At 48.3% G+C, this 25,399-nt stretch overlaps 1 protein-coding gene across 1 annotated transcript in view; it reads left to right on the top strand.

Moving 5' to 3' along the window:
• The window catches only part of PIK3C2B (phosphatidylinositol-4-phosphate 3-kinase catalytic subunit type 2 beta), a 106,040-nt gene extending 82,156 nt beyond the window's left edge, over positions 1 to 23,884 (top strand). Inside the window, exons 22-36 of the mRNA XM_027776046.1 lie at positions 6 to 81; positions 781 to 888; positions 1,592 to 1,684; positions 3,176 to 3,305; positions 4,727 to 4,863; positions 11,230 to 11,399; positions 12,319 to 12,475; positions 12,827 to 12,936; positions 13,810 to 14,011; positions 14,371 to 14,495; positions 16,619 to 16,736; positions 19,334 to 19,415; positions 19,800 to 19,906; positions 21,541 to 21,669; positions 23,061 to 23,884. Coding sequence (XP_027631847.1) covers positions 6 to 81; positions 781 to 888; positions 1,592 to 1,684; positions 3,176 to 3,305; positions 4,727 to 4,863; positions 11,230 to 11,399; positions 12,319 to 12,475; positions 12,827 to 12,936; positions 13,810 to 14,011; positions 14,371 to 14,495; positions 16,619 to 16,736; positions 19,334 to 19,415; positions 19,800 to 19,906; positions 21,541 to 21,669; positions 23,061 to 23,249 — 1,933 coding nt within the window. The 3' untranslated portion in view covers positions 23,250 to 23,884. The remainder of the gene's footprint in view (positions 1 to 5; positions 82 to 780; positions 889 to 1,591; positions 1,685 to 3,175; positions 3,306 to 4,726; positions 4,864 to 11,229; positions 11,400 to 12,318; positions 12,476 to 12,826; positions 12,937 to 13,809; positions 14,012 to 14,370; positions 14,496 to 16,618; positions 16,737 to 19,333; positions 19,416 to 19,799; positions 19,907 to 21,540; positions 21,670 to 23,060) is intronic.
• Positions 23,885 to 25,399: the final 1,515 nt, after the last annotated feature.

The raw sequence follows: 25,399 nt of genomic DNA, 5'->3' as shown, positions 1-25,399 counted from the left end.
GTTACCCGCCAGTGCTGGCTCGTCAACGCCCTGGCCAAACTGGCCCAGCAGGTCCGGGAGGCGGCCCCATCTGCACGGCAGGTGAGTGGGGTGAGGCTGCCTCCACCTGTTTCTGGTCCTGGCCTCTACGGCTTGTCATAAACTTGTATGCAGGATGGCATTTGACCACCTGTGATGTATGAGCACGAAGGAGGTGACCCAGTAGCCAGCAGGGGTCAAAGCTGGACACAGCCCTGGGAGACGTTGGGTTTGGTATATAAGTGTTGACATTTTTATGTAGCTCAGGACAGTTGTGTAAGCCAGAAGGGGCAGGTAAGGGCTTCATTCAGTCATGTTATCTGTTTACACAAAGGCACTGGATTGACCAGTAGTATTTCTAGTTGCTGACACTGAAAAATTGGAAGATTTTATATTCACATCCAGATTGCTAACTTGTTTCTGGGCAAAAGCTTGAGCAGTACTTCTCGTGTGAGATGGGTCCAGGACTAGAACCAACCTTTGGTCATGTGTGATCCAGCCTGCCCTGTAAGTCACCGTGGCCTGCTTCACTCAGTCCGTCATCCACAGGTCTGTGGGCTTCTGCTCATGTGCTATCCCAGGCTGGGGAACAGTGGAAAATAGACCCTTTCTCGTGAGGGTCTCCTGGAGGTCATCTACCCTTCTCAGATAGTTGTCTCCATACCGACCCCTCCCCGGCACCACCTGTGAGGGAGAGAGGCCTGGTTCTGAGTGTGACTGATGGGCTCCCCACCTCCCCTCTTCTCTCCTTCGCCCTCTCAGGGCATCCTCCGGACAGGCCTAGAGGAGGTGAAACAGTTCTTCGTCCTCAATGGCTCATGCCGCCTGCCTCTCAGCCCCAGTCTGCTGGTAAAGGGAATTGTGCCCAGGGTGAGTGACTGGTGGGTTCGGGCTTCTCAGCCCTTCTCAGAGGGCTTGGTGGAGGCAGATCCTCCCTGACCTGGGGACTGGCAGATATGAGGAAGAGAGAGACGTGGGGGGCTTCTCCCAAGCCTCACATGTCTGGACTTCTGTGTATCAGCTGTGTAGGGAGGAGGAGCTGGGTCAGAGGCTGGGCACATCCCTCCCCTTGAGGTTGAAGAAGTCAGGGTGGTGCTGTCTGGCAAGGCCCACTGTCAGCTTTCGTTTATTGAGCACTATCTCTGCCTGGAAATGCTCTGTCTCTGAATGGAAATGCCATTCCAAGGGCTTCACATCGATCATGGCATTTCATCCTCATGACTCTTAAGAAGTCGGTGCTATTAGGAACACCATTTTACAGAGGGGTAAACTGAGGTGTAGGTGGAATAGGCACCTTACCAGAAGTCAAGCAGCCGGGAAGCTGTGTGTGGGATGAATGGAAGGAATGAGATGTTGAGTGCTGGAGTGAGGTAAGTTTAAGGAACCGAACCCAGATGATGGCAGGAGGAGAGAAGGAAGGAATCAGCTCCTGCCACAGCTGGGAAAAATAGTGAGCAGGCCCTGGGGGTGCCAGCAGCAGGAGGGTGGGCAGCATTCGAAGCTAAAGTGGTGAGGCCATTTTCCTTCCTAGCCAGGGCCAGTCTAACCCTGGTCATCACGTCTACTGTGGCAGGACTGTTCCTACTTCAACTCTAATGCCGTGCCCCTCAAGCTCTCCTTCCAAAATGTGGATCCACTGGGCGAGAACATCCGTGTCATCTTCAAGGTGAGAACTTTGCTCAGCCTGGTGAGACCACGGCAGCAGGGAGAGGGAGGGAGAAGGTGGCAGAAGGAGACTGGGGCAGCTCTCTTTCTACTGCTCCACACTGCCTTTTCAGTATGTGAAAGACTCTCAGGTAAAGAAGGACTTAGAGCAACTCCCCATGACCCAGAGGCCAAAAACAGAGCGTTAGGAGGTGTGGGGAGGCACCTGCTACCTCAGAACACAGAAGCCCTTCCTCGGTAGCAGAGCCACCCCAGCCACAGAGTGGGTAAGGTGTGATCTTCTCATCCCTGGGGGTATACTCAAGCAAAGACTGAAATGTGTCAGGCATGTTGATAGGAAATTATATGAGGGAATTTCTAAAAGCTTGTGAAAAACTGCAATTAAAGGTTTACTTCGGTGCAAAAAAAAAAATTTGAAATCTATGTATAGGTTTTGGTTTTGTTTTGGAGAGGTTTTTGCTATAGGGCACGAGCACTCACTAGAAAGACAGAGACAGATAGAGAAACAGAAAGCAAGAGAAAGCAAGAATAAGCCCCCCCCCCCCGGGGGAGGGGATGACTACACCACAATTCTTTCTCCTCCATTCTCCCCTCTGGATCTTGGGCATGCATGCACACATGCTCAGTGTGAGTTTAAGCCACCGGGTCCAGGACTCGAACTGTGGTTAACTACGTGGGAGTCCAGCGACATAACCATTATGCCATCTGCTGGTCCTGTACAGTATCTTTTTTTTTTTTAATTATGCCACAGGGTGCATGCACTTGCTGAGAAAGAGGGAGAGAGAGAGAGAGAGAGAGAGAGAGAGAGAGAGAAAACAAGATATCACCTCCATGGGGCATGGTCACACTGCAGTGCCTTCTCCATTTTTTCTTTCAGGATTTTGGGCATGCATGCACCCATGCCCAGTGTGTTTTTCAAGCAACTGGGTCTAGGACTTGAACCACTCAGTCAGCCTCATGGAATCCAGCTGCTTTAACCACCAGGCCATGGGCTAGCCCCAGGTTTAATATTTTACAGTACTCGTTTCTCATTAGCTCTTTGAAGACCCCTCATATATCAAGTGCAGGCTGTACTTAATGCACCCTAAGGTGCATAAAGGTCCCTTCTAACTCTGACGCTTCCATGATTCTGAGAAGTAAACAATAGTCTCAGAGTAGGTATTCTAATAAGGTGGACAACACCTTTGTTATGCATAAAATCCAAATCCAAGGTACAGATGTTCAAGTTTAACAGGTCCCAGTGGTCAGGAATTTAGTTCAGATGGGTGTGGGTTCAAGGGGAGAATCGAATGCCGCAGGACAGACTGAAGGTTCCCAACCTATCTCTGGTTCTCTGGCCTGGTGTGAGCTGAGTGAGCAGGTTGGAGATGTGAGGGGAGCACTGGGCAGTCCCTCCCTGTCATGCCCGTTTGGGCCAGGGTTGCCCAGTGGGGGATCTGGACGCTGAGGGAGGTGATGGAGGCAGATTCTGGGCACTCTCTCCTCCATCCAGTGCGGGGACGACCTTCGCCAGGACATGCTCACCCTGCAGATGATTCGCATCATGAGCAAGATCTGGGTCCAGGAGGGGCTGGACATGCGCATGGTCATTTTTCGCTGCTTCTCCACTGGCCGGGGCAGAGGTCAGTTGGGAGTAGGGGGTGGGTAGGCAGGTGGGGTGGAGGGATCCTTTTGCTTACTGGCCTCCTGCTCACCTCCCAAAGTGACCACATCCTCTGTGGGAAAAGGGAAAAGGGCACAATCCTTTATTTCATTAGACATTGGGGAATGGCATGAAAAGAGAGGTGGGGCGCAGGAAGAGTTTGGAAATGAGACAGACTCAGAGATGCAGTAACCAGATGTGCTGTGTAGACTTTGAGTACTGATTCAGACAAACAAATGGTTAAAAAAAAAAAAAAGTTAAAGTTATTTGAGATGATTGAGGACAATATGAACATAGACTGGATTAAAGAATGGTTATTAATTTCTTGAATATGGCAGGGGCATGGTGATTATGTCCTTGTTAATTACTCTTGAAATATGTAGAGCAAAATGACGTGTCTGGGATTTGCTCTGAAATGCTCCAGCCGGGTGTCAGGTAGTGGGGAAATAGGGCTAGGGAGGGAGCTAGGTAAGACATGAGTAGCAAAGTGTTTATAATTATTGACGCTGGGGGAAGGTAACGTGTGAGTTGATGATACCTTCTTTTTACTTACATATAACTAAAAGGAGCAGTAGCTGTGAGCTGGGGAGACAGAGCCACAAGTAGGTTGGTGGAGATGAGATGTGGGAATGACCTTCCTACTGTTATCCTTTCCCCTTGCCATTAGACTTAGTCCAAATGCCCTAGAGCTTAATTAATTAATTAAATTTTATTTTTTTGTTATGGGATACATGCACTCACCCAAAACAGTCAGAGACAGAGAGAGGAGCAGTAGCTGTGAGCTGGGGAGACAGAGCCACAAGTAGGTTGGTGGAGATGAGATGTGGGAATGACCTTCCTACTGTTATCCTTTCCCCTTGCCATTAGACTTAGTCCAAATGCCCTAGAGCTTAATTAATTAATTAAATTTTATTTTTTTGTTATGGGATACATGCACTCACCCAAAACAGTCAGAGACAGAGAGAGGGAAAGTAAGAACCTGCCCCCCAGGGGAGATGGTCACACCACAGTCCCTTCTCCTCCAGTCTCTGCTTGGGATTTTGAGTATGCATGCATATGCACCTGGCATGTTTCTCAAGCCACCGAGTCTGGTACCAGCTACCTTAACATCCATGCCACCTACTGGTCCCCCATTTTAAAATTTTTCATTGACATAAAATAAGTGTACATATTTGCAGAGGTATGATGGGATTTTTCTGTATGAGACTACAACGTGTGACTATTAAATCGGGATAATTGGTTCACTCCTCATCTCAAGTTCTGTCATCACTTCGTGTTGAGAACATTCAGAATCCTTAGAGCTCCATTCCTTGGGAGGTATTCAGCACAGTTCGTGTAGTCTGGTCCCTTTAGTCTCCTGGGCTCTGTTCTGGAGCGTGACCCCAATTCTTCTTCTCACAGGGATGGTGGAGATGATCCCCAATGCCGAGACTCTGCGCAAGATCCAGGTGGAGCATGGGGTGACAGGCTCCTTCAAGGACCGGCCCCTGGCGGACTGGCTGCAGAAACACAACCCTGGGGAGGATGAGTATGAGAAGGTAGGGCTTGGGGGGAGAAGCGGGGTGGGACGTGCCTGGCTTTGCCGTGTGACTCTGTAGTCACAAGGTCTGCACATGCACAGACAAGACAGTCCGGCTTTGTTGGAAGGACATGCTCTTTCCTGGCTGACTGGTCCTGCAGCTATCTAGGGGTGGGTCCAGTGATTTCTGCGAGCTGACTGGGAAAATCCTCTGGTACCAGGCTGCGGAGCCTTCACTGACTCCCCCGCCCGATAGCCTTAGAGGGGAGGAGAAGGACCAGCTTTTGAGAACCTGCTCGTGTCCCTCCTAATTGTGGACCTGGTCAGTTCCTCAGAGGAGGTCGGCACATGCTCTCAGAGGGGTTTGGTTGTACTTTACAGAATGAGAGTTGGCTGGAAGAGGCTTTAGAGTCATTTTAATCCAACCCCTTCTTCTTACAGAGAGGAATTGAGATTCACTCACTTGTTCCTAGTTACAGAGCTGATTTGTGGTGTGGAAGTAACTCAAAGCCAGTATTGAATTAAATATGAGACAGAGATGGTAGAAAGGAGAGCCAACTATGGGATCAGCAGATGGCCTAATGGCTACGTTGCTGGACTCCCATGTAGTCAACCACATTTCGAGTCCCAGACTCGGTGGCTTAAACTCACTCCAGGCGTGTGTGCATGTGTACCCAAGATCCCGAGAAGAGAATGGAGAAGGGATTGTGGCGTGGCCATCAGCCCTGGGGGATAATTTCTCGCTTTCTGTCTCTCTGTCTCTCTCTGGCGAGCACAAGCGCCCTATAGCAAAAACCTCTCAAAAAAAAAAAGAGAGAGAGAGAGCCACTAGTGTCTGATTAGATTAGATCAAAGGTGGAGCTTTACTGGGTGGAAGGGTCTTGGTGGCTGGACTCCATGGCCAGTCCATAGCATCTCAGTTCTAATCTCTGGGCTAATGAGGGTAGGGTGGGAGGGAACAAGTTATAATAGCCAAACTCCTAAGAGACTAACCATATGCCTGAATGCTAATTTATATAAATTCAACTGCAAGGAGATCTGGATACTAATTTATATTGGTCAGTGTATTTAAATATATATATATATATATATTTATTATTATTATTATTATTATTATTATTATTATTCAATTAGACCAGAAAGACAGAGAGAGAGAGGGATAGTGAGAAAGCAAGCTACTAGGTCCAGGGACTAGAACCATGGCCGGCCATGTGGGAGTTTAGTGCCCCAACCACCACACCACCTGCCAGCCCTGCTCAGTGCATTTTATCCTGAGGGAAGACCTGCATGGGCAGCCAAACTGTAATGAGAATGATTTTTAACTAAGGTGTCGTTAGGTGATCTTCAGTGGCCTCACGTGTTGTGCTCCCTGGGGTTTTGTTCCTGGCCTGCTACGTGCTCTTGGTATTCTTGTGCCAGCTCTTTTATAAAAATAAAAACCCTTCTTTTATTTTTTCTAAAGAAGTATTTTTTTAATTTAACTTTATTTATTTTGTTTTTCATTTTAACTAGAGATTGTGAGAGAGGGAGAGAGAGAGAGAGTGAGAAAGCAAGCCACCTGGTCTGGGACTCGAACTGTGGATGCCCATGTGGGAGTCCAACCCCCTTTAACCACCATGCCACCTGCCAGCCTCCCATAGCTCTTCTTCAGCCTTTCTTCCTCCCTTGAGCTTTTGAACTCTGTGGCCACCTGCTGGCAGGATTTTTACATTGTGATTCACCCATGCCGTCAACTCAGTGTAGACAAAATCAGGTTTCCTGTCTCTCCTGTCTTGAAGCCTGCTTTTTCTGTTCCCTCTGGGTCAACGGCAGGCCCCTCTGTATGCTCACCCACCAGAGCCAGAGTCTTCTCAGTGCTTCCTTTGGCTTCACTGCTCCTGTCCCAAGCTCTGGGGACTCTTCTTCCCAAATAGCTCTCAAGTCTGCCCTCTTCTTCCCATGTCCTTCCTATTCCTTATCATCACTTTTTGTTCTATTTGTTGTTTGTCCCTTGAATCACTAGAATGCCACTCCTCCTCCATCATTGTCCTTTGCTTGGTTTCACAGGTTTATTTTATTTATTTATTTTTGGAGAGATTTTTGCTATAGGGCACATGCGCTCGCTAGGAAGAGAGAGAGACAGACAGAAAGCAAGAAATCACCCCCCATGGGGGATGGCCATGCCGCAATCCCTTCTCCTCCATTCTCCTCTTGGGATCTTGGGCACACACGCACACGCACCCGGCGTGAGTTTAAGCCACCAGATCCAGAACTCAAATCGCAGTCGACTACGTGCAAGTCTAGCAACATAGCCATTACGCCATCTGCTGATCCCTCACAGGTTTATTTTTATTTATTTATTTTTTTTAGGTTTTTGTCATATGGCATGTGCACTCACTGGAGCGACAGTGAGAGAGAAAGTGAGAAATAACCCCACTGAGGGGACAGCCACGCTGTAGTCCCTTATCCTCCAGTCTCTTCTCAGGGTCATGTGTCCAGCATGATCCTCAGGCTACTGAGTCCAGGACTCAAACTATGTCTAACCACCTGGGCGTCCAGTGCCACTATCCCACTATGATACCTGCTGGCCCAAAGGGGTTTTTGTTTGTTTGTTTTCGTTTTTTTAGTGTAACATGTTAATGTTGTCCCTTTGCTCTAATTACTTCAGAGACTCCCCATGTCCCGATAGATGAGTCCAACGTGATTAGCAATGGCACGCAAAGCCTTCTGTGCTGACCTCTTGGTCACACCTACTACACCTTCCCATCTTAGACCAGTTTATGGTCCGGTGCAGGAGGCTGCTGGCACTTCCTCAATACTTTCATTTATTTATTTATTTTTAACTTTATTCATGATGGAGCTTGTGCACATGAGAATGACTGAGAAAAAGAGCCAGGGGAGAGAGATGAGCGCCCTCATCTGGCCACGCTTCAGTCCTTTCCTCCAGCCCTCCAGCCGGGTGGATCCTGGACACTCGTGTACGTGCCCAGCATGTTTTTCAGGCCAGGTGGGCCGAGGATTTGAACCAGGGTCTCTATCTGAGGTCTGACTTCTCACGAACAGCACTTGATTGTTGTAACATGGAACTGGCCCTCAAGTACCTTTAGAGGAAAGGTTGCGATTGCTTGGAAAGCCACTTCTTCCCTTCCCATCCTTCTACGCTGTACACTTCAGGGCCCTGCGCCCTTGGAGAAGAGTAAAATTGCTTTTTACCTCCCCCACCCAGCCCATACACTATCTATACTAACGTGTTAATCAGGCTTTTACATTATTATTATTTTATGATAGCACATGAATGCACAAGAGGGGAGAAAGAGAGAGAAAAAGGCAGACAGAAAGGACCCTTGATAGGGCCTTGCCATATCGCAATCCCCTTTCTTCAGTCCTCCAGCTCTTCAAGGTTCTGGGCTCCCAGTGTGTGTGCACATGCGTGTGTGTGCCTGACATGTTTTTCAGGCCAAGCTATGAACTGAATTGCAGTCGCCTTGTGGCTTCCAGTACTACAGGGTGCTAGTGTTGCTGCTGTGCCAAAGGGTAACAGAAACAGGAGCCCCGGGTCCATTTTTCAGGTGTTAAAACGCACCATGCAGGGCACAGTACCAGGTGCTGGAAATGACCGCTGCCTGTCAGTGCGAGGAGCCGAGTATGTGTGATGGAGGCAGCGAGCTGAGTGTGTAAACCTGAATGCACCGACAGGACGATGAGCTGTGTGTCAGTGTTTAATCTCAGCCTTTCACAGATGGCCTCTCTACAAGAATAATGCTGGCAGTTTCTTACAAAGACTTCCAGAAGAAAACAACCAGAGATATTTTTCTCTTGATCACCCACCCACCAAAGAGAGTACCCTATAAATAAAACTCCTTAAGGTAGCATAGTGCCCCTTTATACAGTGAGAATTCTTCCTCTTTTTTTTTTTTTTTTTTTGAGGTTTTTGCCATAGGGCGTGTGCGCTAGCTAGAGACAAAAAGAGACGGCAAGAGGGAAAGTGAGAAATCACCCCACCCCCCAGGGGCAATGGCACAATCCATTCTCCTCCTGGGATTTTGGGCACATATGCACATGCACCCAGCATGAGTTTCAAGCTGCCAGGTCCAGGACTCGAACTGCAGTTGGCCATGTGGAAGTCCAGCACTTTAATCACATCACGTGCTGCCTCTACAGTGAGACTTCTTGTCAGTAAGCCGCTAACACCCTGAATAACTCAGAGAGGGGTAAGAATTTAGTCGCTTTCCATGGCACATAGCTATTTCCTGAGCCAAAATGGGACTCATACTACGGAGAAAAGTCACCTGCAACAAGGAGGTAACTTGATGGAGAAGAAAGTCAACACTGGGAGTGGATATGGGTTATAGTCTCTATTCAGTGGTTTCTTTTCACTCACTCCTTACCCTTTCTTTTTTTGTTTTTGTTTTTGTTTTGTTTTGGAGAGGTTTTCGCTATAGGGCGCGTGTGCTCACCAGACAGACAGAGACAGAGAGACAGAAAGCGAGAAATCACCCCCCAGGGGGGATGGTCATGCCGCAATCCCTTCTCTTCTCAGCATCTTGGGCACACATGCACATGTGAGCGTGATTTTTAAGCCACTGGGTCCCGGACTGAACCGCGGTCGACTACGTGGGACTCCAGCGACATAGCCATTACGCTAACTGCTGGTTCCCTCCTTACCCTTTCTTAGAAAAGGTCTTTTTCTTCCCTAAGGTGAATTCTGTGATTTCTTTACAAACTTTCTATTCTTAGTACCCGGGGGATGACTCACCCAGCTGTAATTTGACAAGTAGTTTGGGGAGTGGGGGGTGGGGTAGGGGCTGTGTATGCAGCTAGTTTTGCAGCAGGCCTTGTGGGAAAAGCCAAGAAGCCATAGGGAGATTAAAATCTTCAAGCTCAGGGGGCTGAAATGTAAGCGCTGGGTGAAGGGTGGTGGCAGGGTGGTGTAGGCCTCAAAGGAAGGTCTGGAAAGACATGGGACTCAAGGAAGGTTCTTGAAAGGTGGTGTGGGTTTGCAGAGGAAGCAGGGAGGGCAGACATACTGGATCTGGCAAGCTTGTTTGCATTCCAGATTTTCTCCGTTCCTGTTGACTATGACAACTGTTGCCCTCTGCTGGCGAGTCTCTTCTTGGGGTTTCTACAAACCTCACAGAGAGGATTTAGAAGGTGAAAGGTGTCTGTCTGCAGATCCCATGTATTTTTATTTTCTCAAAAGACACATAAAGGACAGATGTTGACCAGACAAAAACAAGGTAGATTCAGCCCCTCACCACTTCTCTCCTGCTTTCCCCTCAAAAATCTATGACACATTTTACCAACTAGAAAGGCTCAATTTTCAACACTCCAGAAGTGTTAAGCTGCCTCAGCTCATCTTTGGAGGGCAGTAACTAATTAGATTAGCATTGAACTGTTACCAAGAACTCTGGAAATGGGAATTTTACTTGGGGCAGGAAGAAGGATGGGAGGCTTCTGAGCAAGGTCAGGAGGGGGCTTCTCAGTGGGCTGCCTCAGTGGATCTATTTGAGTTCAGATCAGATGGCCATCTGGGGAGGTCGTGACAGCATTCTGTCCCGTCTGTTAATGTCTCCCCTGCTTGAGCTGTCAGGTCCGAGCTTTTGGGTCAGTCCACTGTCTTTCAACCGATCTCCCTAGGAGAAAGAAAAGCACAGGGAAGGTGACATTCAAACAGAGCAGAGCAGATACGCATATAAGCTTCCATCTGCTTCCACCCCATAAGATGTGGGAGATGTGGGCCAACAGGTAGTGTTGTTAGGGCAGCTAGATCCCACAGGGGTGACTTTGTGATTTGGGTCCCAAACCCAGCAGATTGAAAATCACGCCAGGCATGTGTGTATGTGCATGCACAAATCCTAAGAGGAGAATGGAGAAGGGACTGTGGCATGCCTATCCCCACTGGAGGATATTTCTCACTTTTCCTCTCTCTCTGTCTGTCTCTGTCTGGCGAGTGAATGCACCTTATAGCAAAACTTAAAAAAAATACGGAGTGTTTTCCTCTATATTAATGTGTGTGTTTGTATGTGACAAAGCATGAACACTGAGGTGCTTAACATTCACGGAGACAGAAGCCAGGGCTGGCTGGATTCCATCTGGCTGTGACTCCTGGAGTCCTTCTACACCGACTTTTTAAATTTGTTAAAATTTGTTAAAATTTCTCTCCATGAGAGAAAGAAAAATACAGGCACTCCCCACAGGATGTCTGTGTCACAATCCACTCCCAGCTTCGGCCAGCCTGGATCAGGGGCACACACGTGCCTGACATACGCAGGGAGGCCTCTGGGTGTGAACCCGGGGCCTTCCTAGTCATTCACCTTCGTACAGCATCATGTTACTACGATGCCACCGTCCGCTCCCTCCACACCAGCTCACGTCTGCTCTTCCTGTCCACCCTCATCCCTGCCAGGCCGTGGAGAACTTCATCTACTCCTGTGCTGGCTGCTGTGTGGCCACGTATGTTTTGGGCATCTGTGACCGACATAACGACAACATCATGCTGAAGACCACGGGCCACATGTTCCACATAGATTTTGGCCGCTTCCTGGGCCACGCTCAGATGTTTGGCAACATCAAACGGTAAGCGGTTTCCTGAAGCCAGAGTGTGTGGAGGGCAAGGAGGTCAGGAGAAATGGTTTGGAGCTGGACCTCCGAGTCTGGCCCCGGGCTGAGCAGCTTTGGAGGAAAGACTGATGACAGATCAAGTCCTCACAGGGCCTCACGGAAGGGGGTGGGGACCTGCTGGTCTCCCTCCCTGCCAAGGATCCAGCAACGGGCACTGGGCCCAAACTGCAGCAGAAGGGAGTGGGATCAGATACCCAGAGAAAAATATGCTAGCTCACAGATAAGGAACCAGAGAAGGATGTGGATCTTTTAAGATTGAACTAGGAGGGAGAAAAGGAAAAGGTGAGAGTTGGTGTAAGGGTTATGTTACTGGACCCTCACGTAGTCAACCACGGTTCGAGTCCTAGACCCAGGGGCTTAAAAGTCATGCTGGGCATGTGTGTGTACATGCTCAAAATCCCAAGAGGAGGGGCCAGCAGGTGGCATGGTAGTTAAGGGCGCTGGATTCCCACATGGCTGACCGCAGTTTGAGTCCCAAACCGGGCTCACTTTCTCACTTTCCCTCTCTCTTCCTCTCTCTCTCACTCTGTCCCTCTCTGGTCAAATTGAAGTAGATAAATAAATTAATTAATTAAATAAGAGTTCAACAGAAAATAATTCTATTTAAAAAAAATTCCAAGAGGAGAATGGAGGAGAAGGTATTGCAGCATGGCCATCCCCCTGGGGGGTATTTCTCACTTTCTGTCTCGCTGTCTTTCTGGCTCTCCGGGGAGCACACATGCCCTATAGCAAAAATATCTCTAAGAAAAGAAAAAGAACAGGGTGAGTCCCCTGTTCAGGTTTGTACACAGATGAGGGAAACTGGCCCGTGCTGCAGCCCGCATGGCTTCCCCCTCCATGCTGACCTTCTGCCTGTGTGTTCCCCTTGGCCCAGGGACCGTGCCCCCTTTGTCTTCACCTCGGACATGGCGTATGTCATCAACGGGGGTGACAAGCCTTCCAGCCGCTTCCATGATTTTGTTGACCTTTGCTGCCAAGCCTACAACCTCATTCGCAAGCACACCCACCTCTTCCTCAACCTTCTGGGCCTGGTGAGGAGCCCCATCGCTTTCCAAATGCCTCCTTCTAATTATCGGCACCATCATTAAGGCTTCCCTGCCTTGCCTTAGAGGATTCCTGGAGCCCTACTCTCTGAGCCCCAAGTGAACACCTGTCTACCCTAGATACAGGATAAAGGCAGGGCCCCAGACTGCCCAGAGACAAGGAGACAATGCTGTCTTTGTAGGAGGCTGCCTCCCTGCTCAGCCCCTCAATGCCCTCTGGCCACGGCCCCTGATATCCATCTACCACCCTCTGGGAGGCCTAGGGAGCCTAGTTATAGAAAATCTTGCCTTAGGGTGGTGAAGCAGCAAGAACTCTTCTGTCCTTCCCTCTCCTCCTAGATGTTGTCCTGTGGGATCCCCGAGCTCTCAGACCTGGAGGACCTCAAATATGTGTACGATGCCCTGAGGCCTCAGGACACAGAGGCCAACGCCACCACCTACTTTACCAGGTAACACAGCACTGCCCGACCTGGGTAATTCCCAGGCCGCCTGATGGGCTTAGGCCAGGTGACTGAGCCTAGAGTCGACAGCGTGGATCTACCTCTGACTTCTCTGCCTCCATTTCTCAGCTGCATTTGGGTGCTAACCTTTTGTGTATACAGGTATTGCTCTTACTGGTATCTGGGTTCCCACCAGGTCTCAGTTAAAGAATTTATATAATGCTTTTTGTCATCGTTTTTAGCTCTCTCAGTCAGACTAGAGAAACAGAGTCCATGTTTCAGTCTCCCCATATCCGACAGCTGTAGGCACACTAGGTATAAAGCAAGGACGCATCTGTGTGCTCGTGCCTACAGGGGTCTGTGCTGCCAAAGCGAGCGTGTGATGCCTGTGGTTTTGTCCACCGAGACAGTGTCTCCATTTTATCATGCATACTTTTTGGAACTTAGACAACTAGATTTTCCCTGTTGGGTCTGACCCAGACAAACTCTCCTTAGACGAGATGGACCTCTGAGCACGGTATTAATCCGTATTGAAGTCTCTGGATTGACAGTCCTTGGTGAGGTTCCATTGTACTGACCTTGACTTCAGTTGGACAGCAATAGTTACAGCCATACAACGAAGTCCCTGATATCTTCCCCTGTTAGGCTGACTGTCTTTGACTCAGGTGGGCAGTTGGGGAAGATAAGGCCCCAGGATTCACATGAGTAAATTGCAGGAGGTAACAGTGTGCCAATGCGGACGTTTCATGGGGAAGATGATTTGATCTGAGCTGATCGTTAGCCTTGGGAGCTGGGCAATGTTTCTTTGGAGGGCTCTGTCTAGGCAGTAGGGATTGGGGTCCATGGCTACATCTTTTTCTTCCCCTCCTCCCACACCAACAGGTTGATTGAGTCCAGCCTGGGCAGCGTAGCTACAAAGCTCAATTTTTTCATTCATAACCTGGCTCAGATGAAGTTCACGGGCTCAGATGACCGGCTGACCCTTTCCTTTGCCCCCCGAACGCACACGCTCAGGAGCTCTGGCCGCATCACTGACGTTTTCCTCTGCCGCCATGAGAAGACCTTCCACCCCAACAAGGGCTACGTGAGTGTTTGTTCTCCTGCCTGCCCCTGACTTCTGGGGTTCTGACTGTCCCCTCAGCCACACAGTGGGCTCTGGGGTTACATGAGCATCCTGTGTGGGGAGCAGTCCCAGACCACTTTCCTCTGCTTTGCTCCAGTGACCAACCTAGAATCAGGGAGGCTCTTCCTGCTGGGTGGAGGGCCTGCAAAAGCCCTGCAGGAAGTCTTTGACTCACACAGGTGTGCCCTCTGTCTTCTTGTCTCTGTCGGAGACACTCTTGCCGTCTTCAGGCCCACACACTCATGCTCTGCTCCCTTGGCCGTCCCCTTCCTTGGTGCAGAGGGTTTGGCGGGTGTCCTCTAAGATCTGGACCTTTGCAGATATATATGGTGAAGGTGATGCGAGAAAACGCTCACGAGGCCACTTACATCCAGCGGACGTTCGAGGAGTTCCAGGAATTACACAATAAACTCCGGCTGCTCTTCCCTTCTTCGCTCTTGCCCAGGTAGCTGCCTCCTTTACTGTTGGCACAGAGGAATACTGGGAAGGGAGATGGGATGGAAGGAGGAGGGCACAAACTATCCTTTTAGACTGGTAATAGACTAGAGTTGCCTGCTTCCCTTGGCCTGGTGTTGCAGTTGATGACAAGTGCTCCCCCTGCTGGCCACAGCTCTTCTGACACTCGGGAGGTCTGGCTCTTGAAAATAAATGGGCCTGCCTGCTGGAGGAAAGCATGCCAGGTCTGATGGCAGGGGCACTGACTGAATCTGAAATATTTCAGAGTTTCAAAAAAATTTTCTTATTTAATTTTATTCATTCATTCATTTACTTTTTTTTTTTTCGGAGAGGTTTTTCCTATTGGGTGCATGTGCTTGCCAGAAAGACAGAGATAGAAAGCGAGAAATCACCCCCCGGGGGGATGGCCACACTGCAATCCCTACCAGGTCCGGGACTCGAACCGTAGTCAGCTACATGGGAGTTCAGCAACATAGCCATTACGCTAACTGCTGGTCCTATTGTTCATTTACTTTTCATTTGACCAGAGAGAGACACAGAGAGAGCAAGAGAGGGAAAGTGAGAAAGCAAGTCACCAGATCCAGGACTCGAACCATGGTCGACCACGTGGGAGTGTCCAGTACCTTAACCACCACGCCTGAGTTTCTAAATTTTTTTTAAACAGAATTACTTATTATTTTTAATTTATTTGTTTTTAAAATTTGCTGTAGGGCACATGTGCTCACCTGAGAGACAGAGAGGGAAAGTGAGAAAGCAAGCCATCAGATTGCACTCAGCCATACAAGAGTCCAGTGCCCTAACCATCATACTGCCCATTGGCCCCACACCTAATTTTTTTTAGAGAGAGATTTTTAGTATAAGGCACAGATGCTTGCTGGAGAGATAGAGAGACAAAAAGTAAGAAATCACCCCCCACAGGGGGGATGAACACACTACAGTTCCTTCCCGCACCCAGCATGAGTTTTAAGCTGCTGGGTCCAGGACTTGAACCACGGTTGACATGAGGGAGTCCAGCAATGTAACCATTATACCATCTTTTGGCCCTCAGTTTCTAATTTTTTAAAGAGTTAAACCATGTTTCAAATGGATAAACAAAATATAGTATATTCATACTTCATTGCTGAACATAATTCAGCATTAAAACAGAAGGAAATTCTGACTCAGGCTACAACATATATAAAACTTGAGGACATCATGTGAAGTGGAAATCAGCCAGTTCCCAACAGACAAAAATTACATGATTTTACTTATCTGACTTACCTAGAGTAGTCAGATTTTTTAAACAAAAGTAGAAAGCGAGCAGTGGCATAATGGTTAAGGAGGCTGGATCCCACATGGCCAGCTGCACACACGGTTTGAATCCCAGACCCAGACACTTGAAAAACACATGCCAGGCACGTGTATGTGCATGCCCAAGTTCCTGAAAGGAGAGAGAGATGGGAGAGAAAGGATCGTGGTGTGACCATCCTCCATCTGGGGATGCTTTCTCGTTTCATCTGTCTCCAGTGAGAGCATGTGCCCTCTAGCAAAATTTTTTTAAAAAAAGAGAGAGAAACAGAAAGTGGAACCATTGTTGCAGGATTTCCAGGAGAGGGAGGCATTATTATTTAATGGCACGGAATTTCAGTTTTGCAAAACGAGTTCAGTGGCCAGCTGGTGGTGAAGGTTGTACCACGATACATTAAAATGCACTTAATGCCACTGAGCTCTACACCTAAAAATGGTTAAGATAAAAAATGGTAAATTTGTTTTCTGTATGTTCTACCATGATTTAGAAAAATCAATTTTCACATGAATTTTACACTAACGGGGAGGAATTGGAAGCTCCAAAGCCTCAGAGGCACTTCTGGGGAGCCACAGGGCTGGCCTTCTGGCCTGCAGACCTTGGAACTGTGCAGTGTGAGAAGCCGAAAATATGTCAGATCTAGGCAGAGAGGGGGCCCCTGAAGGAAGGAGATGGGTGAGGGGTCCTGGCCAGGGGAGAGTGAGGGAGGCTGTTGGAAAATGGCGTCAGGGGACTGAATATGTAAACGAAGCGTGAAAGAAGCCTGCCGCCTTCACCGGCTTTCCTCGCCTGCCCTTCCTGCATCGCTGCCGGCCCTGCCTCGCCAGCTTCCCTAGCCGCTTCGTGATCGGCCGCTCCCGCGGAGAGGCGGTGGCTGAAAGGCGCAAGGATGAGTTAAATGGCTACATCTGGCACCTGATCCACGCAGCCCCGGAGGTGGCCGAGGTGGGTGGCTCGACTCTGTTTCTGGCTGTCTCCACCAACGGGAGGTTCTGGAGGCGGGGGCAGGAGGGTCCAGAGTGGGTGGCTTTCCTGGGTGTGCTGGGGGAGTGGCCAGCGCTCCCTCTGGATGGGCAGAGTAGGAGGAGCCGGTCCGGTCCGTAGTGTGTCCAGCCTCACCCGGTGGGCACAGAAACAGTTCAACCGCAACTATTGCAGCCAGGCATGTGGAAGGACGTTTACCGAGCACATGCGACCTCAGAGTGACTGGAGGGATCAGACTGAGGAAGGAAGAGGCTCTTCCTTGAGAAAAAGTTTTTTGAGCAAGTTGAGGTTATATCTACCTAAATATTGATATTTTTAAAAAAAACAAATGGTATTATAAAATGGTCTAATACAGATCTCAAGAATCCTGCTACTCTTAACAAATCATATGACTTTGTGGGGACAGCAGGTAGCATAATGATTAAGGCGCTGAACACTCTCATGTGGCCGACCACAGTTCAAGTCCTGGACTGGGTGACTTACTTTCTTAATTTCCCTGTGTCTCTCTCTGATCAAACTAAAATAAATGAATAAATAAATTAAATTGAATAAATAATTCTTTTAAAAATCATATGACTTCATTTTCCATATTCTTTTTCCTTTTTTTTTTCTTTTAGAGAGGTTTTTGCTATAGGGCTCTTGCGCTCGCCAGAAAGAGAGATAGAGAGACAGAAAGCGAGAAATCACCCCCCAGTCTCTTCTCCATTCTCCTCTTGGGATCTAGGGCACGCACACACACGCGGCCAGCATGAATTTAAGCCACTGGGTCCTGGACTTGAACCGTGGTTGGCTACATGGGAGTCCAGCGACATAGCCATTACGCCAACTGCGGGTTCCTCCATGTTCTTTTTCTACTTGTCCATGTACAAGTCTGATTTTTACAGGTTTCAGTGGTCGTAGCTTAAATATGGTCTGTATTCTGCAGGGTTTTCCCCCTCAGTGCTGGCGGTAAGCATATGCCATCATTTAAAATGTCTGGTCTACGTGAGTGCACCAATTCGCATCATTCCCTTAACTTTTGCTTTTTTTAAGTTTGTTTCTTCCACGAGTAAGACAGACAGAGAGAGACAGATGTGGCACTCCAGACACAGTCTCAGTCTCTATCTCCCAGATCAGGGCACACTGAGACCCTGTGTACTCAGGAAACTCTCAAGATGCAAAGTGGAGCCCTCCCATGTGGGTCTGCCTTGCAGGGTATCCTGTTTCACCGCTGCACCACCATCTGGTCCTAATGTTTGCCTATGTATCGTGTGTGTGTGTGTGTGTGTGTGTGTGTGTGTGTGTGTGTTTAGGTTTTTGCCATAGGGTGCATGCACTCACTGGAGAGAAACAGAGAGAGGGATAGTGAGAAATAAACCCCTGAGGAGATGACCACACTTCGTTCCCCTTCTGGGATTTTAGGTATGCACGCACATGCACCTGGTGTGAATTTCAAGCCACCAGGTCCAGGACACATACCATAGTTAGCCATGTGGGAATCCAGTGGCTTAGACACCATGCCACCTGCTGGCCCCAACTTTCTGACAGATATTTAAAGTTGTGATTGTAATTATTAATGCTCAAATAGGTGTTTTTACATATTTAGGGTTTTTTTGTTTTCCCCTAATTAGTTAAGGAGCATTTTCAAGAATAAGATTTATATTCCTTCCGCATGCCTGGCTCAGACTTTTGTCTGTGCTCTACGTAGCTGCACTAGGACAGACTGCTTTTCACCTGATGTGACATAGTTTTATTTGTTTTTGTTTTTAAAGAAAGTTTTTAGTATAAAAGCTTTTAAATAAAATGGAGAAAGGATATAATTAGTGCCTAAATATCACCTAAACTTCATTTTTAAATGAAGTATAGTATTTTTCTAAAGAATTACTTTAATTTTACTCACCATTATTATTATTTTTTAAATTTGACCAGAGAGAGAGAAAAAGTGCAAAAGTAAGCTGCCAGATCTGAGGCTCAAACCACAGTTGGCCATGTGGGAATCTAGCACCTTTACCACGCACCTGCCAGCTCCCTGTAGTATAGTATTTTTAATTAAATTACAGACATCATGATCATACCCTGAAATACTCACCATACATTTCTAAAAAATAAGGACATGTTCTTCCTAACATAACTACAGCATCCCTTATATCATGCCATATGAAGTCCATACTGAAAATTTCCCTATCATCCCCCCAAATTTTTTTACAATTGGTTGAGCTATGATCCAAACAAGAATTGCTATGACCCAAACAAGAACTGCATATTGTATTTAACTATTCTTTTTCATAAGTCTTTCTTTTTTAAAAAAATAATTATTTATTTTATTTTATTCATTCATTTATTCATTTCTTTTCATTTGACCAGAGGGAGACAGAGAGAGAGAGAGAGAGAGAAAGCAAACCACCAGGTCCAGGATTCAAGTCCTGGTTGGCCATGTGGGAGTGTCCAGCACCTTAACCACCACGCCACCTACTGGTCCCCTCATGAAAGTCTTTCTTAATCTGGAACAATCTCTTTCCTTTCGGTGATTGGGCCATTTTCTTCTTGAAGAGTGACCTTGTTTTCTGATTCCATTGCAGTGTGATTTGGTGTACACCTTCCTCCACCCCCTTCCCCGGGATGAGAAGGCTCTAGGCACCAGCCCCGCTCCCAAGTCCTCAGGTATGCACCTTCTCTGAGGCATTCTTATAACCCTTTGAACACCGCCCCCCCCCATAACTGCGCCTGCCCCAGCCTCTTTTCAGCTGGCCTTCCTTGACTTGTTTCCTGCTCCTTTTCTTACTGTCTAGGGACTCTAGTTTCCCCCTCAGGCTGTGGGGCCCATAGCTCCTTGCCTGGGTTCTCTAGTGAGTGGATATTCGGTTGGTGATTACACTATCAGATTGGATAGGTCCATCCCAACCCAAATCTGAATCATGTTCCAATCCCCACTTGTGTAGATCCCCCAGGAACTGGATGTTCAGAAAGAAAACAGAACACTTTCCTGGCACCAGACAGGGCCATGGCCAACCTCTTGACCTTTCTTGGTTTCCTTTGTCCCTGCAGACGGCACCTGGGCCCGGCCTGTCGGGAAGGTGGGAGGTGAGGTAAAGCTGTCCATCTCCTACAAAAACAATAAGCTCTTCATCATGGTGATGCACATCCGGGGCCTGGTAAGTGCAGCTGTCATTTGGTTCTTGAGCTTTCTTGTCCTTTTCTGACTGGCCAGGCCTTCTCTGCTCCCGTGTCCCCATGAAGTGGTGAGTAACCACCAGGATGTATGAGTGCCTATGGACTCATGCCAGACCTATGGTATTACCAGAAAGTATGAGATATGGCTTATTAGCTGTGTCTTTGTTAAGTACCTAATTACCCTGAGGCTCATTACAGTGCGGATAATGTTAGTACTTACTTCCTAGGGTTGTTAAGGGGATTAAATGAGATGATGTTTGCAGGGGACTTAGCATGCCTGTTATTATTATCGTGGTATTAATTATAAGGGACGAGCCCAAAGGACTTATTACCTGGCTCAAGTGACAAGGCAATCACGTGACATCCTTAAACCGTGATAAAGACAATATGTAATTACTAAATCCGAATAAGATGGGAACCAAAGGGGAAGGGAGTACTTAGTGAACACTGGCCTCACGCTGCACCCTGTGTGAGGCATTGTGTGGAGGTTGGGACAGTAGGACGGAGCAAAAGGAGCTTGAGCTCTGGAATCGGAGAGACCTTGATTTCACTCTCACATCACCATTCATTCATTCAACAAACGTTCAGTGAATGTCCACTGCACGCCTGGCACTGATATGTTAGCTCTGGATACAGGGGAAAACAGTGAAATCCCTACTCTCAGGGGGATTCTGGTTGTAAAGGGCAGATAAATATTGGGTCGTTGTAAAAGTCATGATACATTTTTGCATAGGAAAATATGTCATGACTTTTCCGAAAACCTCATAGATAAGTAAATTATGTGGCATATAAGATGATGGTAAGAACTATGGCAAGAAATGAAACAGAGCTTGAAGGCCAGGGTGGAGTGAACGGGCAGCTGCTTTCAGGGAGTAGTCAAAGAAGGCTTGACTGATGGGCGCTATCTTAGCAAAGATGGAAGGAAGCAAGGGAGGATTGTTCCAGGCAAAGGGATGGCTAGACCTGCAAGCCCTGAATCGGGAGCCTGCCTGGAATGTGTCAGTTACAGTGAGGTGCCAAAGCCAATGGAGCAAAAGGGAGAGGAGTAGATGCCAAGGCTGGAGAGGCTGTGGTGGGCCAGAGCACTGGGCTCTGCAGTAAGGACTCTTCCATTTACCTGAATGGGATGGGAGTCATTGGAGGGCTTTGGGCGGAGATTTCGCATGATCTGACTTAAGTTTCAAAAGGATTGGGCTGGGTGAATCACTGGTTGGCTGACCTGGAACGAGCACCTCAATCTCTCTGACTCATGTCTCCATCTTTAGGGGTTAAGTGGACTAAATGGCAAAATAGACAGACAGAAGGTATGCGGGAAGATGCCCAGTGCTGTGATGGTCCATCTGACACAGACCGCATTTGGATACCCTGAGCGTTTGGCTCAGGAGCATAGACCTGATCTCGTAGGCAATCCAACTGATGTTTCAGTAGGACGCCTGTCACTCCCCTGGTAGATACTTCTATCAGAATGGAGTGAGCTGGGAAGCAGACAAATACATTCTGTGTGTGTTGTAAAAAGCCGTGCATGGGAGAGTCTGGGTCAGGGTATGATCACAGGGTTGGTGGTGAAGAGACATGCAGAAGGATCATCAATTTTTTGGTGTTCATTCTGTTGTAGCAACTGCTCCAGGACGGGAATGACCCTGACCCTTATGTGAAGATTTACCTCCTCCCCGACCCTCAGAAAACGACCAAGAGGAAAACCAAAGTGGCCCGGAAAACCTGTAACCCTACCTACAATGAGATGGTATGTGGAGAAAACAGCCAGGTAGGGCAGGGGGCTGGCAAACCACACCTGTCGTTGTAAAGCAAGTTTTTGATTCAGGCATTGCCTACGTCAAACACATACATAGCCACACGTACTGCTTAGGTATTGTCTATGGCCACTTTTATTTTAATATTTTTTCTTTATTCATGATAGAGAGAGTGAGGGAGAGAAAAGAGCATTCTTTACAGAATCTAATCACACCTCGATCCCCTTCCTCCAGCCCTCAGCTCCTAGGCACTGGCCCACATGCCTGGTTTGTTTTGGACTGGTGTGAGGATTTGAACCACAGTCTCAATGTAGGATCTGGCTTCTCTTGACAGTGTATCACTGCTGTGCCATGGTACAGGCCCTGTGGCTACTTTCATGTTGTGTGGCAGGGTTGAGTGGTTATGCCCCAGACTATATGGCTTATAAAGCCTGGAAACATTTTCTACCTATCGCTTTACATAAAACGTTCGCTAGGGTCAGCAGATGGCATGGAGGATAAGGTGGCCGCATCCCACATGGCCCACTGGGCAGTTTGAGTACCAGACCTGGTGGCTTGAAAAACATGCCAGGTGCAAGTGCTTGCACGCCCAAAATCTTTATTTATTTATTTATTGGAGAAGTTTTTGCTATAGGACGCATGCCCTCACCAGAAAGACAGAGAGAGACAGAGAGACAGAAAGCAAGAAATCACCCCCCAGGGGGGATGGCCATGCTGCAATCCCTTCTCCTCCATTCTCCTCTCAGGATCTTGGGCACACATGCACCCAGAGTGAGTTTAAGCCAGGGGGTCTGGAACTCGAACCATGGTCAACTACATGGGAGTCCAGTGACATAGCCATTATGCCAACTGCTGGTCCCTTTTTTTTGTTTGTTTGCATGCCAAAAATCTTGAGAGGAGAGTGGAGAAGGGATTGTGATGTGGCCTTCCCCCCTGGGGGGTGGAGAGGAGTGATTTCTCAGTTTCCCTCTGTCTCTCTGGTGATTGCACACAACTTACAGCAAACTTTAAAAAAAAAAAGGAAAGAAAGAAAGAAAGAAAGAAAGAAAGAAAGAAAGAAAGAAAGAAAGAAAGAAAGGAAGGAAGGAAGGAAGGAAGGAAGGAAGGAAAGTTTGCCAACTTTCAGGTTTGGGATTCCACAGCTAGGACTTGGGCCAAGAGGAGCTGCCTGGTCCTGTACAGAAGACAAGCAGTGGTCCCAGTAAAAGCCCTCACCTCTTAAACTCTGAGCAAAGAACAAAGTTCCTTTGGCCCTGTGCATCTTCTCTGTCTCTTGGACTCTAAGGCTGGCGAGCTAAAGCTGTGTCAGCCTCAGGCAGATCAGACCTCACCAGGTGACTTGGGCCTCTCCCATGCCCTCTCTCTGCAAACTCTCCTTTTGCAGTTGGTATATGACGGCATCCCCAAGGGAGACCTGCAGCAGCGGGAGCTCCAGCTGAGCGTGCTGAGTGAGCAAGGGTTCTGGGAGAAAGTCCTCCTCGGTGAGGTGCACATCCGCCTGCGAGAGCTGGACCTGGCCCAGGAGAAGACCGGTTGGTTCGCGCTGGGATCCCGAAGCCATGGGACCTTATGAGCCCAGCAGGGCTGCAGCCGAGGACCCCAGGCTGGTGGTAGGAGCTAGGGGAGAGGACTCTTCCTTTCTTTGTGAAGGGGCAGGGCCCTCGGCGGGCCTCCCCAGGTCCAGGGGCACCTGTTCTCCAACACAGGAGGCAGGGGGAGAGCACTGTGCTCTCCACCATCTCTTCCTCTGCAGACTGAACTCGGGTTGGTTGTGACAGGCAGCCCTGGGCAGCTGAGAGGTTGCAGCTAAATTTTAAGTTTACCTTGTGTCAAGGGAGCAATGCCTGATTTGGGGTGTGTGTGGGGAGGGCTGTATGAGATAGCATTCGGGGGGGAGGGTGGATATCTTTATTTTTATTTTTAAAAAATGAAATAGTAACGTTGTCCTAACTGGGACAGGAAGCCTTGCAAGAAAGGACATACCTACGCCTCAGAAGGCAGGAGAGGAAGACTGGTGGACTTCTGTACGATGAAGGTTCTTACGGACTTTCCCCTAGGTTTTGGTTGTGTTTTCTAGCTGTAGGAATTACTTGGGGAGGGGCCCAGTGGGTCTTCGGACAAAGCCCTCCCTTTCTGAGGGCAGGCCGGGCAGGGACAGGGTGCTGCCTGTGCTGGACCGAGGCTTGCGCTGCCAGGCCTTTCTGATTTTGCCTCCAAAGGAGAGCGACGTGATACCTACATGTGTAAGGAAGGGCCTTCCCTACTGGGGTTCCACCAAGGACCTGTATTCAGGGACCCATGCTCTTTTGAGGGGAGATTTTTCTCTTATCTTCCCTTACTTTGTAGGACTTGCCCTGAATACTGACTTCCACCCCTGGCCCTGCGTTCTCTCAGGTGGCCCTTCTGGGGGTCACCTGGTCCCTGTGACTACACCAGAGTGCTCCCCGATGGGGCTCTCCTTCACTGTTTTTTTTTTTTTTTTTCTGGTGGGACACAATGCTGCATTCACCCTCAGACTATTTCATTCAGGGGCAGCGTGGCCCTGGGTGGGGCTCAGGCTGCAGGTGCCAACCTAGCCGCTGGTGCGTAGTTTCTGGAAAGCATTCCCCATCACCCCCACTACTTTTGTGCTGCTTCTCCTTCAGACTTTGTTTCTGTCACATTTTTTATAAGAATTTCCCTCAATTTCTGGGGCCATTAACCTATTTAGTCTGGAGCCAAAGGGATGCCCTGTCTAAAGGAAAGGGGAAAGGGACAAGGGATGGGGTAGGGTGGGGTAGGAGACATGGTCAAAAATACTGTTTTTTCCCAGTGATTTTGTGGGGTCAGGAGAAGGCTGTGTTGGAGTGGTCATGATTCTCCTGGAACTGAGCTCAGGAGCTGGAAGCTCAGGAGCTTAAAAACTCTCCATTTCCTACCGAGTGGATTTTAAATTCACTCTTTTGTATTTTACTCCAAAGTGTTCTCTTCTTGGGAAAAAAGAAAGACTTTGAATTTGATATTAACCTTCTAGACCAGAATTGCTGAATGTGTCCTGCTATTAGGGAAAGGAGTGAAACACCACTTCCTACCCCACTCCCAGGATTACAGTCCCCTTTTTGCTGACTCATTCCATAACTGGAGGAAGAAGCTCCACTGATCAAGCCACCGGATGGGACAGCAGGAAGTTTAAATTGTTCTTTTACATTAGAAATGCGGCCTCTGCTGCAGGCAAGGGCCGAGTGGGGGCAGGGGTGGGACTTTCCAGGTGAATGGACCATAGACGTGTTACTGGCTTTTTTGCCTGTAACTCATTTATTTTGACCTTCTTTACCCCTGACTTAAAGAGGTCTGTGTACTGTTTACTTCCCACTTCCCAGACGCCCTTGTATCTCCTACTTTCTCTGGAATTGTATTTTCTAATAAATGACATTTGAGAAAAAGCAAAATGATTATTTTCAAGATTGGTTGATGTTTTACGTTTACTATCTGTCTGACTGTTAATTCCCATGAGACAGAGAGAGAGGCATCCGAACAGTCTCCATGCCATAATCCACCCTGTCTGAGCTGGCCCAGATCATCGGCATATATTCATGTCCCAGCTTTCTCGGAGATTCCAGGGCATGAACCTTGGACCTTTCCCATGTGGGTTCTGTTGGGTTGTTGGTGTGCCACCACCTGGCTCCAAGATTGGTTGATGTTTAAATGTTTTAACGCATCTGGGGGCCAGCAAGTAGCATGATG

This window comes from Tupaia chinensis, unplaced genomic scaffold (assembly GCF_000334495.1).
Source record: "Tupaia chinensis unplaced genomic scaffold, TupChi_1.0 Scaffold000627_1, whole genome shotgun sequence".
Classification (NCBI taxonomy): Eukaryota; Metazoa; Chordata; class Mammalia; order Scandentia; family Tupaiidae; genus Tupaia; species Tupaia belangeri.
Note: the sequence above shows the minus strand (reverse complement) of the source record. Positions and strands in the feature narration are given on the sequence as shown.